We start from the raw sequence: 18302 nt of genomic DNA on the forward strand, positions 1-18302 counted from the left end.
ATTGTTGCTATTCTTAAAATCTACCAAATGCCAAGGGGAGAAACTAACAAAAAAAAAGACTGTGTAATCCTACAGCAGCTCAGCTGGACCTCAGACAGAGCCTGAGGGTGAACACTGTCAGACTGAAGCTTTGACCCATGACTTTCTGTCCATAAATGGTGCTGTTTCCTCTTTACTGACTGCTTTCAATGAGACAGGCGTTACTGACATTATCATCCAGAATAGTCATGAGCCACTGCCCAGAGCAATGAGAGTTAGTAGCATCAAGTTAATCCATGGTCTTAAGTAGTACTTCACCACTGGAAAGATGGCCCTTGCATAACACGGGGCTGTCTTTGCAGTAGAAAGACAAATATTTTTGAAAGTGGTGCTACATGAGCAGAGAAAACAGAGGAAAAAGGCCTATGGTATATGAAAACCTACAACAACCAGAATGCACTGCGCCGCAATGGACCAATAAACACTCCTGCTGATGGGTGACGTACTGCAAGTTGGGTGGTGCTTGGTTTTGGCTCAGAGTCTGGTGGTGATACAAGCTGTTAGAAAATCAGCAAAGTTTCCATCAACCTTTTTATAACACTCCATGCACACATTGTGCATATGACCACAAGAAAAGTATATACTTAACAAAAGAAGTGCAGATTTTAGCTTCAAATTATTTCCTTGAAAAGTCACCAGAAACTCTCAGCTTCCATCAAGCTTTTGGTCCACGTCATAGTGTTTTATCTACAACACTTTGGCTGTCACTACTGCTGTCTACACATCTATTCATATATCAGAACTTTCACCCTAGTCCAATTACATATTGCGTCTTTAACCTCATTTTCTCAATCTGTTACATCAGGTAAGGTCTGTAAAATCCTGCTTTATGTCATTATACCCATGTTAACTGTATTTGCCATTTTATTAAAGCACAACAAGTCTGACTGCAGTACAGCACCTAACAGCAAAACACTTGTCATACTCACTGTCAACATGTCATCACACTTCATGTCTGGCAGTTCTCCATCTTCACCCTTGTTGTAGAACTTCCTGAAGAAGTTGAAGGCCACAACTGTGTAGAGGTACACCACCACTGCTAACAAGCCAACTGTTAACACCAGCTGGGAGACAGGAGAAAAGACGAGGCTGATCAAGAGTCTGGATAGACAGAAAACATCACCAATACAACATCCATAACTAGTTAAAAACTAGCAGTCAGCATTTTTGTGTACTGAAAGTGAGATGGTCTGTACACTCCTACACTCACTGAAAAGTTGTGTGTAATGGTTGACCTGTCTATCAGGGCATTAAGAATTTACAGTAGTTACAGGTAGGTATTTGAGTTCAGGTGTTGAAATATGAGTGCAGTTGTATTTATGTTTATGCAGCTTTTTACCTGTTTGCCATTGTGTGTGACTGAGGACAAAATGGTACGCAGTGTCTTGAAGCCCATGGCGATGTCAAGCAGATGGGCAGCAAAGAAGAAGTTGTTATAATGACCCAGGATGGACATGGTCATATACCAGGCCAGATATAGGAAGGACTACAGGGACAGAGAGATAAAGAGGTCAGACAATGTAGTGACTATTACAGATGATTGCAATTTGCAACCTGAATGCTAAATGTCACTCAATCCATCACACTCGACCAAAATGTCTCATAAATCACAGTGAGACCATAAAAGCAAAAAGTAAGCCCTGCATTGTTAAGACTGAATTAAAATGATGCTTTAATATGTGTTTCTTTAAATATGTTTTTTTAAAATAAGAATTTCCAGGATGTTCTTTGTCTAAGTTCAAAAAGATGTGCTGTTTGCTCTGTCCATACACAGGTAATGAATATATAATTGCCAATATTATTTCGTATTCTATATCTGCTAGAAACCACATCAGTAACAGCTGAAACCTTGTTCAATAAGTCAGTGTAAGGCAACTGAAGTTGAGTTTGAAGAATGTGTTTAAAATGTGATGTACTGATAGTGTGGTTAATGTAAATCAGAAATCATTATCAATAAATCATGTCTGCAATATTTTTGGATCGTCCACAAACAGGAGAGTTTTTAAAAATAATAATTTATACAATGGTAGGAGACCAAAAACAACATACATTTATGTATTCGTAGTAATGCCATTTTTTGATTAATACATTTATTTTTTATTTTCATGCATGAAAACCATGGCATTGCTGTGGTCGTGATCATGATAATATTTAAATTCTGAAATAAATAATGTATTTTTGGAAACACTTATTTGTGAAATGGAAGTTAATCCACATGGTGGAGCCAGACGTGGCTGGTGAAGGATTTAGTGCTTCTATGCACTTACATTGTCTGTGAATACAACCCCCAGCTTCCAGATCTGGTACTTGACATCAATGGAGTTCAGCCTGAGAACAGAGAGAGAAGAGGATGATCATGGAGGATGATGTGTAATAACATATGACTGGAGGACTTTCTGTGCTGGGTTGAGCCTCAAGCAGACCTTACTTTCAGGGTAATTACAAGTCCTGCGAGTAAAACCTGATACCATCAACATCAGACCAGCCTGTTTGACATTATTCAAAAGTATCAAAAGAAGGTCGATCTGTTCTCAGGTAAGAGCTGCTATTCTGCCTCTTCATATGGTAACAGGTGGTTGTGCGGATTTGGAAGAAGAATCTGTCCAGTGAATGACTTTACAATTCAAAAGATATCTGAAATGAGTACAGGTTTTTTTGTTTTTTCCTGCCCTTTGTACCGTAAATTTTGTTTAATGCCATCAATGACACAAGTGAGTTACTGGTTATGAGCACTGTTGGCCAAGTTACTTCCAAAATGTAATGTACTACATATTACTAGTTACCTTGATTAGAAAGTAATAAGTTACTTTACAATATTCCCGTTTGTAGTGCGCACCTTGCTCAGAAAATCAGTCAAAGTTGTACATCTGAATTCTCATCCTATGTTTTTATACATGAATAAAAGCAGTCCTTAGATTACGTTGGTTGTTAAATGTATGCAAATGCTTTTTTGCCAGGACAAAATAAAGATAAATATTCGTCTCCACACACACACACATTCACTCATCGAGAGTACTCACACAGCAGCCAGTGACCCGTCTCTCCTGGGTTTTCTCTTTTTGTGAGCATCACTGAAGTCCAGAGCAGCCTTATCCATTCCCAGCAGCTCACTGATGCGGTCATGACCGTAGAACTCTCCATATTTATCCATCACCTGAGGAACAGAAGAAACACTTTCCAGCGGAACAACATCTCAAACAATGATCAAAAACTGTACTTTTTGAATTAAAATTACCTATGCAGGGACAGATGCCAAGGTGTCATGCTCCGTCCCATTAGTGAAACACTTTGATACAGGGAGCTGCCCAGTATAAACACTGTCCTCAACATTCACATGCCAGCACATCCACTGTGTTTTATTAGAGCCACCAGGATCTACAGTCCCAGGTAACAGGAGGGTAAACAGGAATTATCTTTACTGGAACCCAAATAAATCCCAGGAGAAATATGGCCACTGAGTCAATACATCCACTTGTAAAGAGCAACAACTCTCATGTTCCTGTGATGGAATGAGTGGAACATATACTACTTTGTCACAAAAACGATCATGAAGTTTGGTTCAATAATTCATTTATTAAAGGTCTTCTGAAAATGTGTCAAAAATATACAAACAGTAACTTGAACGATCATAGAAAGTTGTGTGAATCAAATGTTCTTAGGATATTAAGATTGTCTTTATTTATCCCACAACGGGGAAATTCACATGTTACAACAGCTCGAGGTGCAACAGTACAAGTAAGACTAAGAAAAATATTCATAGAAATATTAAATGGAAAATAAATAGAAAAACACAAGATATTTACAAAAAACAATAAGATATTTACAAAAGCAAACAAGTGGGTGGAAAGTGACTGTACAGGTAGTGCTTGAGTTAAACAGTCTGATGGCTGCAGGGATGAATGATCTGCGTTAGTGCTCCTTCTTACACAGTGGGTGTAAGAGTCTGCTGCTGAAAGAGCTGCTCAAGGCTTCCACAGTCTGGTGCAGGGGGTGAGAGGTGTTGTCCATGATTGACGTCAGCTTGGCTAACATCCTCCTCTCATCCAGCACCTCTATGGACTCCAATGGACAGTCCAGGACAGAGCTGGCCCTCCTAACCAGTTTGTTCAGTCTCTTCCTGTCCCTGTCCGTGCTGCTACCTCCCCAGCAGACCACTGCATAAAGGAGCGCTGATGCCACCACAGTGTCATAAAATGTTCAAAGTCTCACAGTGCGTCCAGTGTTCTCCAGGTTTGTAATTGTTCTGTGCAGTAGGTAGATGACTGCATCATTCACCCCAATTCCGGGACGGTAAGCAAACTGAAGGGGGTCCAGTGTCGAGTGTGTCCAGTGTGACGGATGTGCCTGAGAATAATCCTCTTCACGGTCTTAATCAGGTGAGAAGTTAAGGCGACAGGGCGGAAGTGGCCAGGCTCCTTGGGGTGCACAGACTTTGGAACTGGCACCACACAGGAAGTCTTCCACAGGACAGGGACTCTCTCCAGAGTCAGGCTCAGGTTGAAGATGTGCGTGACCAACCCACAGAGCTGGTCTGCACAGTCCTTTAACACTCTGGAGCTGATGCCATCAGGGCCTGTGGCTTTTCTCGCCTTAATCTTCCTCATTCTTCTGAGTGATTATGATTGATAACAGCTGATGACTTTTCTGGGCCCATTTTGATAGGGCTTGTTTGATACACCCATTAGACTCAGCCACAAACACTACAATGGGAAAGTCTAAGGAGCACAGCATTGATCTGAAAGAGCACATTATTGATTTGAACAGGAAGTCACTTTGAGCCATTTCAAAGCAGTGACAGGTCCCAAGGTCCCAAGATCAACTGTGCAAACAATTGTTTGGAAGTATAAAGTCCATGGCACAGTTGTGTCACTGCCACGATCAGGAAGAAAACACAAACTATCACCTGCTGCTGAGAGAGAACTGGTCAGGATGGTCAAGAGTCAACCAAAAACCACCAAAAAGCAAGTCTGCAATGAACTAGAAGCTGCTGGAAGACAGGTGTCAGTGTCCACAGTCAAGTGTGTTTTGCATCAACATGAGCCGAGAGGCTGCCGTGCGAGAAAGAAGCCTTTGCTCCAGAAGCGGTGCCTTAAGCTTGACTGAAGTTTACTGCTGATCACATGGACAAAGAAAAAAACCTTCTGGAGGAAAACTCTGTGGTCAGATGAAACAAAAATTTAGTTCTTTGGCCACAATGAGCAGCAATATGTTTGGAAGAGAGAAGGTGAGGCTTTTAACCCCAAGAACACTATGCCTACTGTCAAGCATGGTGCTGGTAGTATTATGCTGTGAGGCTGTTTTGCTGCCAGATGATCTGCTGCTCTAAAGAAAGTAAATGGAATAATGAAGAAGGAGGATTATCTCCAAATTATTCAGGAAAACCTAAAATCACCAGCCAGAATATTGGGTCTTGGGTGCAGTCGGGTGTTCCAACAGGATAATGATCCCAAACACACATCAAAAGTGGTAAAGGAAAGGCTAAATCAGGCTAGAATTGAGGTTTTGGAATGGTCTTCCCAAAGTCCTGACTTGAACCCCATCAAGAACATGTGGACTGTGCTGAAGAAACAAGCCCATGCCAAGAAGCCAACTAATTTAGTTGAACACCAATTCTGTCAAGAGGAGTGGTTAAAAAATTCAGCCAGAGTCAGATGACTACCAGAAGCTTGTGGATGGCTATCAAAAGCACGTATTTGAGGTGAAAATGGCCAAGAGACATTTATCCATTCAAATGAGAATTACTGTATGTATATATTGGAGCCAGCAGATTTGGTCATATTTCCAGAAGGCCAGTAATAAATTCATGTTTTAACCAAACTTTATGAATGTTTTTTGTGATGAAGTAGTATGTGTTCCACTCATCCCATCACAAAAAGAGCTGTAGAAATCATTGGAACTCAAGACTGCCATGATATACATGTTCTTTACCCAGAAGCACTGTGCTGACCAGCTGTCTCCGGTGTTCACAGATATTTTTAACATCTCACTGGAGACATGCCACGTACCAGCCTGCTTCAAGACCTCCACCATCATCCCTGTCCCCAAAAAAACAAAGATCACAGGACTAAATGACTACAGACCAGTCACGCTGACCTCTGTGGTGATGAAGTCCTTTGAGCGCCTTGTTTTGACCCACCTCGAAACCATCACAGACCCACTCCTAGACCCCCTGCAGTTTGCCTACAGAGCCAACAGATCTGTATACGATGCAGTAAACATGGCCCTCCACTTCAACCTACAACATAACACCTGGACTCAGCAGGAATCTATGCCAGGATCCTGTTTGTGGATTTAAGCTCTGCTTTCAACACCATCAACCCAGCTCTGCTGCAAGAAAAGCTCTCCCAGCTGCATGTACCAGACTCCACCTGCAGGTGGATCACTAACTTCCTGTCTGACAGGAAGCAGTATGTGAAGCTGGGGAAACACGTCTCTGACTCCCAGACCATCAGCACCGGATCCCCTCAAGGCTGCGTCCCCCCCCCATCTACCCTGTACACAAACAGCTGTACCTCCAGTCACCAGGCGGTCAAGCTCCTGAAGTTTGTGGACGACACCACCCTCATTGGGCTCAGCTCTGGTGGTGATGAGTCCACCTACAGGCGGGAGATTGACCACCTGGTGTCCTGGACAAAACAGCTTGGAGCTAAATGCTCTAAAGACAGTGAAGATAGTTGTGGACTTTAGGAGAATCCCAGGCCCACCCGCCCCCATCACCCTGTGTGGCTCCCCTGTGGACTCTGTGGAGTCCTTCCGCTTGCTGGGGATCATCATCACCCAGGACCTCAAGTGGGAGCTGAACACCAGCACCCTCCTCAAAAAGATACAGCAGAGGATGTACTTCCTGCGACAGCTGAAAAAATTTAACCTGCCAAAGCCAATGATGGTGCTCTTTTTGCTTTTGTTTATTGTTTACTGTATGGCACAAGCACCTTCGAGACCAAAACAAATTCCTTGTATGTGAAAACCTACTTGGCAATAAAACTCTTTCTGATTCTGATTCTGATACAACTGTATGTAAACTTTTGACCAAGACTATGACTCTTAGTACAGAAACATTTAGAAGGACAGGTATTGGTAACATAGGATCCTTTGTGAACACAGCCCGGGATCTTCAAAAACAGTGACACCTACCTTCCTCTTCACAAACTTATCCCAGTAGTTGTTGGGGAAAGATCTGAAAAGCAGAGGGCAAAAGGCTCATGAGTCACATCATCTATAAAGGTGTATTATAGAAAAAAGTCATCGTAAAGAAGTGCACCAAGAAACAAGATAAAATTGCATTTGCAAGACCTTTGAGGGTTCATTTTCTCACGCTCTGTAATGGACATGGCAATGGTACGATTAATCAGAATGTCTCCCTGCAATGCTGTCCTTGACGCTGGAGGGCTACACATGTGCTACCTCATTGATTCACGTCCAGCCATTTTTCACAGGAAAGTCAAAATATGTGAGAGATTCATCCTATACAGGTGCCCCTTTCAACTTAGTAGGAGTCGTTAGCCGATGACAAGAATGCAAACACAAACTCTCCCCACCCAAAAAATCTCACAAATCCATCCTGCCAGGGTTCAAGCTATGCATCTATGGCTGAACACACAGTGGTTGAACCAATGATTGTCCTTTGGGGAACTACTGGCAGCTATTTGTGTGGTTTAGCTGTGCTGGCCAGTGGAAGAAGTGGCTGTTTGTTTGAGAACAACTATGGCAGCTCCTCAAGAGGTTTGCGTGGTGGCTGCTATAGCATCAGTTAAATCAGAACTGGAGGGTATATTGTATTGAAAGACGATGACGAATGGCACTGAAGGCTTTTCTTGATGAAAAAGACAGTCTTCTATCAACTGAATTCAGGAAGATTTACCGAATGTCTCTGTTGGTGGTAGTGCTCTCCTACTGTCCATCTGATTAGTTAACGTTTAAAGTTCAGTTAACAATGGTGATAGACAGATGATTCGTCGAATCCCCTGCCAGGTTCTTTGGAAAGCGCCTGCACATTTCCAAACAGTCTCTATATCTCATGTTATTCATCTGGTTCTTTACTCATCTCCCAGTTTACTCATATCGGAACGCTCTATGACGGATGGTCTAAAGAGCATGGAAGGGTGTTTAGGATGCGTCCACCTCCCTTATGCTAGTTAAACGGCAGATAATCTGGGCGCAAAGTAAGGCCCAGGGCACAAAGGGTTGTATTTAGTTATATTTCTTTATTAGTCATAGACTTGTTTTAGGCCTAAATTAAACCAACCAGAGTGTCATCTCCTATTCTCTTTCGGAGCCATGCGCACTAGGACCTGGCATATTGCTATTAAACAGTGGCACTCATCTTTGCTGAAGAACAGGATGTGGTCCTTCAGTGATGGACCCTCTGTCTGCGCTGTTTCACAATAATCTGTCGCATCAACAACTCTGTTTAAGTGCATATGAGCAAATACACTGATATTTAACTGAAAAGGAGGAGGAATGCTGCTGTGTGTCCCTCTGTATGTAATCATGTTGCAAGGATCTCAGTCCGCGGATCAGGCTGGATGGGTCATAAAAAATATCAGTCTAATCAGTTCTGATCGGGGGGGAAGCAGGAATGTGAAATACGTCTTGAATGAGGAAAATATTACTGATTGATCCTCCAGCAGCAGAAACGATTTGGGTATCTCTCCCTTTACACCGGCATGAGGAACAGCAGATAAACTGATTATTCGAATCTCCGTACAAGCCAACAGGATCGGTTATTATTTCACCTTAATTAATGTTCTGTGTTCTTCTACACATCAAAAGGTCACACTTACCATCCAGATACATACTGTACAGTAAAATTATTTGGCATGAAACAGCCGTCCTCCTGATAAATCCTGAGTTCCATCAGAGCTGTCCAAAAATATTTATTTCAGAAGCTAAATTTAATTCTGTTTCTTGTTACTGCACATGGAGTGGATGTGTTGTGAACCCGCCTGTGTAGGCGCATCTTACTGTCTGAATAATGCGCCCTTTAAATAGCAGAAAAAAAACTGTGCCTTTGACGGGAGACCAGTGTTGTTTGTATGGTGCAGTTGCTTTCTGCTGCCTTAAAGTGAAACTCTCGCCAAAATGCAACCTCGGCTTGTTTTTTTTGAAGGAACCCAAGTCAAACTTTCGTGTAAAAGCATAATTACGTCGAAAAAGCCACTTTTAAGATTTACCGTATTCTCGTTTTCGGGTCAAAATCATTTTCAATGGCTTGCTAGGGGCAACTTTACGGTAGCATCAAAATCGCTATTTTTAAAACACTAAGAAGACTTGACACAACATGAAACTTTGCTCGTAGTATCACCAGGGTCTCTACACATGAACATGAGCATTGAGAACATTGTTCATGTACAAAGAGTTTACTAAAAAGAAGGTTTTTGAACAACCTAGCTAGCAGAAGCTTGTTCGCTCGCCGCCGTCCTGCCAGTCAAGAAGCGTCGATCCCCGAGTGTGACGTAACATGGAGGAGAGTAAAGGTGGAAAGCTCCTAAAGCTTAGTTCTAGTTTAATTTAATTTAAATCAATTCAATTTAATTTAAATTAAAATAATTTTGTTTAATTATCCATGCATTTATATGGAACTAAGCTTTAGGAGCTTTCCACCTTTCCACCGATTTTGATGCTACCGTAATGTTGCCCCTAGCACGTCATTGAAAATGATTTCGACCCGAAAACAAAGCTACGGTAAATCTTAAAGGTGGCTTTTTCGTCGTAATTATGATTTAACACGAAGGTTTGACTCAGGTTCCTTCACAAAAAAAGCCCTAGGTTGCATTTTGCAACACTCCCAGAGGCCTGTGGGTGCAAGTACATTTGCTATCTACACAATGTGGGCAAAAAATGACAACTGAGTCGGTCTGAAAGTAGCAACGACACTTGTGCGCCACTTTGCACCAGGTGTAAGATAGAGCCCATTGTCTTTTCAATGGATGTTGTAGCATATATAACACAAAATAGCTTATACATAGTATGTATATAGTCTTGCACATATAGTGTTTACTCACTGTGTGTTGATGACAAGTCTGTCCCACTGCCCTTTGATGTCATCCTCAGATGGTTGTTCTGTGATGTAAAGGCCATCAAACTCAAGCTTTCTGGCCACCTCCTTCTCACGCTTAAAGATCACCAGTGGAACCTACATTGTGCACGCACACACACACACACACACACACACATACACACACAATATAGGAGTGACAGTATGTAATTTTCTGGGACCTCTCACTCAGGCAGAGGATGGCACAGCGCCACTGCTCAGAGTTGGCCAGTTCTGGAGGAGAGAGCCCTGCACAGAGCCGGTCCTTCTGGAGGAATAATAAGACACAGTCGCATCAGATTTTGCTCTGATCCAGAGCCATTTACAGACTGGAGGAGAGCTCAGAGATTACTTTTGGGATTAAAAGGTGGATTTATCTTCACTTCTGTTTATCAACCTGACTGCAGTAGCGATCTGCGGAGGTGACCTCCATTGTCAGGTGTTTATATTCTGTAATGTTGACTGCTGACTGGAGCTGGAGGGGAAATGGACTTCACTTCATGAACGTACCGTTACCAAGAGGAGAGGAGAAAAAGAAGAGACCCTAGAAATGCGAACAAACACCAGTGATCCTGCAGTCAAACTTGCTTTGTGGTAAACACACTAACAAGTACCACTGCAGATGAAAATCAATTTGACATGACTCGGGTGACGGGTGAGGTAATGTTTTATCATAATGTAAATACACAACTCAACAATATATATAAAAAAGGTCTAGTTGTTTCTAGACATTTCAAATCAAAATCAAATCAAATCAAATTTTATTTGTATAGCCCAAATTCACAAATCACAGTTTGCCTCAGAGGGCTTTACAATCTGTACAGAGACGACACCCTCTGTCCTTCGACCCTCGATTCGAGTGAGGAAAAACTTGCCCCCAAAAAAGGCCCTTTTAACAGGGAAAAAAATGCGGAAGAAACCTCAGGGAGAGCCACAGAGGAGGGATCCCTCTCCCAGGACGGACAGACGTGCAATAGATGTCGCATGTACAGAGCAGGTCAACGAGATCACAATGTATTCAATTATAAGCGATGGTTGACAGGAGTGAAAGTACATAAAGATGTATTACAGCAATAATAATGAAATGCACATGGAAATGTGATTACTATGTGCAGGATACTTTCAATGTGCAGGATTACTTTCAATGCAGGATACTTACATACTACATCTTTAGTTTCAGAAAATTTAAATATTTGGTTTGGAAAGATTTAAAAATATCTCAAATGCCAAATTTGTTTTAAAAAAAAAGATAAAATGATCAAACAAACAAATGTGTTGTTTGACTGTTATAGGTTATAATGACAAATATTGGATACAAATTCCAATATCTTTTTTATTATTTCAGCTATACTACAATACTAGTACCCCACCTTGAGACAGTAGTATCCGATGATGCAGAAGAAGGAGATGACTGTGTGCAGGACTGCCAGGATCCGTAACATGGGCTCCATGTATCCACTGCTCTCCTCCAGGACAAAACGGACTGTGACTGGCTTCAGGGGCTCCCCAGCCTCATCCATCATCTCCTCCCTCATCTCCAATGCTTCTCCTGCCAGTGGATCCCACTGAACGCTGCTATCTGGTTGGCTGCTAGTGTACACCACTTCCCTTTCCTCAATCACAGTTGTGGATGTAGAAACCTGGTAAGGGCAATTTATTATCAGACCAAAAGTCAAGCTAGGTCTGTCAACATAAAACAACATGACAGAAAGCATGTTGTCACCCTGATGATGTAACTGATCAGTGATCACAGATTCATGGGCAGAATATAATACAATAAAAACATGCAATCCTATACTTCAGCCTTATAATAAAATATACTGCCTTTGGAAAGCTTGGTAAAGGTTTTAACAGATTGTCAAAGAGGGGTTTATTCCCCCATACCTAAAGGGAGTTGATTGTGACTTAGATGTCCAAATAGATGTCCATATTTTATAGTGTATTTAAGTGGGATGTAGCACATTTACTCAAGTACTACACATAAATACAGTTTTGAGGTACTTTGAGTTTATACTTCCACTCACTTATACAGTTTGAAGGCAAATATTACACTTTTTACTCACTAATGTATTTGATAACCTTAGTTACTACTTACTTTGCAGATTACAAGCTGTATCAGTGCCAAAGTAGCACAAGTACTTTAAAGCAATTTAGTCTTTGGGATTTAAAATCAAACAATAGTTTGATAATAGTGCATTGTATATATATGTATATGTATATGTATATGTATATATATACACAAATATGCATAATTTACTGCTACTTGTTTATATATTTAAGTATATTAAAGGTATAGTTGGTAATCCTGTTCAGAAACACTTTTTGTTATACTGGGTGGAATGGTCTTCCCACCCTGAGAGTAATCCATACGTGTTCAGAAAAAGGAAGGAAATAAATCAGACCTCTGTGGCAGCTGCAGGCCTGTAAAAACTCTGACCAATCCCTCCCTCTCGGTCCGAGTTGAAGGAACCAATCAGATGCCTTCATGTCTCGTCCTGCCTGCACCCCCCTCTGTCCCCCCCTCCTCCCTGCACGCACTCATCACGTGTCACCGTTGCCGGATATATTCAGCACACTCCATATGGAGTTAGCAGGAGATACACACTCCAGGTCAGAAGGTGGCCGTAATGCACACCTAACAGTTGTTTGCCAACAGTCATAAAACAGCAGAAGAAGAAGAGTTAGCACAGTTAGCAGGAGATAACAATGGCAGAGGAAATGCAGCCAAAAGTAGCACTTCCAGAAGTCATGCAGAGGTTGCTGTCTTTCTGTTGGACAGGTAATTAGCTGTTTTGCCTCGGGGGGGATTTGTTATTTTCATGAAATATGTAACGTTAGCCAACTTAGCTACTTTTGTAGCTTGTATTAGCCCAATGCTAACGGCTCTCCTCTGCCCTGCTGACGGACTGTCTGATGCGCGTTCAAGTTTGTGGGGGCGGGGCTTTGGATGGAGCACTGACGGGAGGGGGAGAAGGGGGTGGAGCTTAGACAGGTGCCACTTTCAAATCTTGCTAGCTCTCCAACATTACCAACTATACCTTTAAAGCTGGAGTGTGTAAGTTATTTCTGGCGTCATTTGGTCAAAAATCAATAATAACCTTTCAGCATATTGTAATTCATAGTGTTATGACAGAACACTGGACTTCTGTGTCTCCTCTTGGCTCTGCGTTCAGGCTTTAAAAAATCAGTGCCGTGACGGCAGTGTTCAGCCAATCACAGTTCATTTTACAGAGCAAGCTGTTTTGGCCGTTCCTATTGGTTGCTCAACCAAAGTCGATGCGCATTCACGTTCCGTGAAGGTGCAATGGCGGACATCCCGGCAGGAAAAGCCACTATCCCGGCATTACCAACAAATGCGTACACGGCTAAGCAAGCCAAAAAAAGGAAGACCGATGTAGAGAAACGAGAGTCTAAGGGGGAGAGTGACAATAGACAGAATAAATCGTATGTAAACATTGGACAAGCATATCCGAGGTGGAGAGAGCTTAGCAATAGCATTGGGCTGAAGTTGGATACTGAGCTTGCTGTTCTTCTCCTGGACAGGTGAGCCTCCAATGTAAGTTTTACGTAGCTGATAATCTAAATGTGTGGTAGTAATATGCTGTGTAGTTGAAATGACCGCGAATCTAATAAAGCAGGCAGTTTGTGGTCACAGTTGACGAGTAATGTTTTGAGTTGATTAGCTTTATGCTAACCGTAGCCAAAGGCTCACGACAGCAAGCAAGTCAGAGCCAAAGTCAACGTCAAATGTATTGTCAATACCGTTATATATACATGACATACAGAGGACATGAAAGCGTGAAAGTTGGCAGCTATGTGACAGAAAAGTTCCGACGTGAATATTCCAAGCGCTACAGTTGCGCGCGTCCAAGAGAACGGTGTGGAGCTACGGAGTCGAAACAGGGAGGGGAGGGGGGAGCACAGTTGTTTCCATCCCAGTCTCATGTGTTTTTCACATATTCTACAATTTCCAGCTTTAATTGGCAAATTAATTTTGATACTTAAAGGGACATGGGGCAGGATCTGTGAAAATATAAACATGCATTTTAAGTTTTTTAATGCTAATAGGTGATGAAGCATTCAAAACCAAAAAGAATGAGCCCACCCTCTCTATCTCTCCATTGCCTTGAACAGGCAGTGTGCTGCACAATGTACTGCAATTCATGTCCGAATTTCCCGCGCAGTCCTGCGGACGTGACGTCAGATGACGCTAAATGCGCATCCTCGACGGCTTTCCACTTGGATACGGGAAGAAGACAAGCGCGGTGGACCCAAGCTAATGTTTGGGTAGTAATGGATTCTGCTACGGCCAGCAAACAACCCACCACCACACAAAGTCCACTAAAAAGTAATACTAGGAAGAAAACGAAGGTTTTATCAGCAGCATGTCGTGAGTCGAAACGAAATTACAACCAAAGCCGGGCTGGCACCCGAATAAACATTGGATACGCGCTCGACTCATGGAGGCAGCTTCAACTGGAATTGGGACTGAAAACAGATGCTCATGGCTCATTTCCTAGTAACCAGGTAAGAAAACATTACAGGTCATGTTTAGAGCTTGATTTGAAAATCATATGAGATCACCGAGGACTCGGAGTCACGTAACGTGCAAAGTAGCATTAGCTGCAAACATGTAACTTAGCCGCTAAGTTACTTGTTTACCGCTAAGTTACATGTTACAGCGCTGTGTAACACTGAATAGTTACAGACTGCGCATTTTCCACGGTCCTTTAGTCTGAAACCGAATAGTTAGAAATATGTCCCTTTATATATGGGACCAAAAGCCCAACCTGTTATCTGGGAGGTGACGTTAGCAGCTGGATGTAGCCACAGGCTAACGGTTTGTTTGTGTCTGTGTAGCAACATTAGCTGCTCACACACAGCAATCCCGTATCAGAGACAATATTTTTGTCCCCCAATATGCCGTCTTTGCTTTCGCCTGTGCCTTCAGACTGCATCAACCGTAACGGTAAATCGCTGCGCTTGTGTGTCGCTACATACAGCGAGTCGGCTTCCCAGCTGCTTCGTGTGTGTAGGGGATAAGGCACACTGTTGCCAACTCCTCAGTAAGGAATGTCACTATTGGCTGTCCTAAAAGTCGCTAGAAGTCGCTAGTCGCTTATTTGCATAACTGGCCATGTGCATTTAATTGTAATGGACGCTGTAGGAGAGAGGAATAACGTCGTGGGAGAGATAAAAAACACCCTTAATGTGTTTAGAACTACAAATGAACTTATTTTAGTGCAGTGATTTATTTTGGACAAAGAACATTTTACATTTACATCCGGCCCTGACTGTAACCCAGGGTGCTATCAGCCAGCGGCGGCTTTGCGCATGCACGACTCGCAGTGTGGACGCCAGGGGTGAACTTCTCCTGCTCTGACTGCAGCTGGGAGGGACTGTTGCGCGAGGACTGGGCCGCCTGTGAGTGCTTTGGGACAGGCCCACGGCAGCACCCGCTGCTCCTTGAACGATACGTGCTTTCACGTCAGAGTCTCCAAAAGTCTCCAAATACACCAGAAAAAGTCGTTAGATTTGTCGCTAGTCGCTTTTTTGAAAAAGAGTCGCTAGAGGGGTCTGAAAACTCGCTAAATATAGCGACAAGGTCGCTAAGTTGGCAACACTGATAAGGCATCAGCTGCACTGCTGTGAAGAGTTCATGCGCGCTCCCCCGCCGGCTTGGCTGATAGCTGCAGTTACCCTATCGGCCGCAGTCACTATTGAGTCTTATTTCTTGATCCTGCCCCAAGTTCCTTTAAGTACATATTAGATACTAAGTATTTTACTCAAGTACTATTGGTATGGGTAATTTTCATATTTACCAAAGTTATATTTAAACATGATATTGTACTTTTACTCAAGTGTGACTTTTGGGTACTAACGCAACATTGGCATATTATCATCCTATAAAATAGATGTCTACATATCCAGCAGACACATAGCAGACAAGCATTCAATATTCACTCTCTTTTAGCTTGGGTTAGGCATCCACCATCTCCTGAAGGAAGTCTGAAGGACATATATGGCTCTTTAAGTGCTAAATGCCCCACTATGTTCACCAGCTAGTCTCTAGTAGTGTGCAGTAGATATTTAAAGCTGTCATGTTCTTTACTTTTTTATTAGCTGCTGCTAAAAACAATGTTGATGGGAGCTTTATCACTATGAGCAACAACTTGAAGCAGCTGTACGTAAGAGCTCAATGTTCGCTTCCACACAACCTTGACTTTTGAGACTTTGGAGGTGGGGATGGAATACACAGTGAGTAATATCTCCCTTCCCATCCTTGTTTCTCACCAGATTCAATATTACAGTAATAGCAAAGTATATAAATAAATAATGACCACAAGTTTTAGGAAAGTATAGTGTACCCCACTCTGCTTCCCCCCTATTATTTCTCTCTCACATAGTACATTGAAGGAAGGTCTGTGAAACATTAACGTTGCATTTCTTACCAAAAGGTAAGAGGCACTAATAAATGATAACATCCTCTGTATACCACTACCTTGTAGAACAGAAGGATAAAGTTGATTGCAAATGCAACAAACAGTGCCAGCATCCTCATGTTGTAGAAGTTCCTGGCAAAGTAGTTCTGCAGGGGAGAAAGAAAGATAAAGTACTTGTGTGTTTTTGGATGTTACAGTTAGAGGAGCTTATGTTGGACTTCAAAGCAAACTCACAAAATTGTGCTGTTCACATCATCACTCGTGTACTCACATGAAAATATATAAACCTATTGACAGTGATCATAGTTTTTCTACACTGCCGGTAACCGGTATTTACTGAAACTGTGAATATGTTTACAGTTGGAATGTAAAACAGTGAGTTGACAAGACAGTTTATCAGCACTGTTAAAACAAAGGACAGAAAAAGTATCTGTACCAGTAGTTTCCTCTGGTAGGCTATGATCTTTTTCAAGAATGCAGACTCCTGCAGATCAGGTTCATCAGACTTGGAAGTATGATGTCTTCTCACTTTTGGCTTCATCTTCTCATTCTTCTGTTGTTTCTCTTGTTTCTCTACATGTTCACTCCTGAAAACACAAAACAACTCACACTCTCACACAGCAAACAATAATACTGCTTCACCATGGCTGGTAGTCAACAGAATTGCCTTTCCTGTGAAAACCCCTATGTGGATTTAAACACATGATAATGCCTTTTTAAATAATCAATGTACCAAAGATGAATTTGTGTAAATTTTATATGAAAGTACATCTTTTAGTCATCATCATTGATCATCATGTTTCTTCAAAATACATCAATAGATAAAAGATAAACTGTTGGATACATTTTTCATGGTTGAGATAGTTACTTAACATATTTGCTTTGGAAGTTCAACAAAAAGTGCCAGCCTTTAGTGATTCATCAATAAACAACAAAGGATAAAAATTCAGTTTGTAAAAAGATCAGTTTTCCAAATCTGTCCAATGCAAACCCTCTTCCCAAATAAATCAATAAAGGATCTCTGAAAAAGTAAAAAAAACCTTCTGATGTGCGAAAGCTGACGGAGGTGAAGGGAAAAAAATATTGGGGGAATCCTGGATCCTGCTTTTGATTTCAATGGTTGAATTTAAAAGCTAATTTTTGACAACTTGATAGCTAAAATCCTCCCACCCCTATCAAGTGTACAACTTCTGTCAACTGAGATAACTCTGGCTGCTAAGGAAGACTGAAGTGTGGTTGAAAGCCCTGGACAAAAAGCTAGAAAGAGAATCTTGAGTTAAGAACTTTTGTCAAAGTGCCCTTCTAATAAACAATTCATTCAGTAGTGGTCAGGTTGTAACTCCTGTGTGACTGTGTTATAATGGCTTTTCATAGGTGTGTACACTACACACATAGTGGGTATTTGTCTGTGCTGTTACGATGCCTGGTAGATTAAATAGTGAAATGTGTACATACTCCGATGTTTTCTCAGGTTCGCGCTCTGTCTCTGCTGTTGCCTCCTTCTCATCTGAGGAAGAGCTCTTCGACTGAAACAGAGAAAAACTTTTAGACAAAAAAGCCAATTTGTGTGAGACTTTATTTTAGTCATGCTAGCTGCAAGGCTTAAAGGTCTTCAAAACTCATTTTCTTAATCTGCTGGCCGGATCCTATCATAACACAGTTTTCTGCCAAAGTTAGAATTGTTTGGATAATTCGATACAGGAGATTTCGGTCTTCTCTTTTTTTATCACTTTGCTGTTCTCACTGGTTGGTACGGAAGCTGAGAACGGCCATGGATTTTTCTT

At 41.8% G+C, this 18302-nt stretch overlaps 1 protein-coding gene across 13 annotated transcripts in view; it reads right to left on the reverse strand.

Annotated features, from left to right (window-relative positions):
- Positions 1–18302, reverse strand: part of ryr2a (ryanodine receptor 2a (cardiac)) — a 333069-nt gene that overhangs the window by 9371 nt on the left and 305396 nt on the right. For 7 of the 13 annotated variants that reach the window (XM_084342552.1, XM_084342554.1, XM_084342551.1 and 4 more), the window contains 10 exons: positions 17974–18044; positions 16955–17105; positions 16575–16664; positions 11446–11715; positions 10044–10174; positions 7174–7216; positions 3060–3193; positions 2307–2367; positions 1379–1525; positions 969–1103 (listed from right to left, as the gene is read on the reverse strand). In XM_084342552.1, coding sequence (XP_084198678.1) covers positions 969–1103; positions 1379–1525; positions 2307–2367; positions 3060–3193; positions 7174–7216; positions 10044–10174; positions 11446–11715; positions 16575–16664; positions 16955–17105; positions 17974–18044 — 1233 coding nt within the window. The remainder of the gene's footprint in view (positions 1–968; positions 1104–1378; positions 1526–2306; positions 2368–3059; positions 3194–7173; positions 7217–10043; positions 10175–11445; positions 11716–16574; positions 16665–16954; positions 17106–17973; positions 18045–18302) is intronic. The other 6 variants (XM_084342544.1, XM_084342553.1, XM_084342545.1 and 3 more) reach the window with 1 other exon arrangement.

This window comes from Pagrus pagrus, assembly GCF_965226575.1.
Source record: "Pagrus pagrus genome assembly, chromosome: 21".
NCBI lineage: Eukaryota > Metazoa > Chordata > Actinopteri > Spariformes > Sparidae > Pagrus > Pagrus pagrus.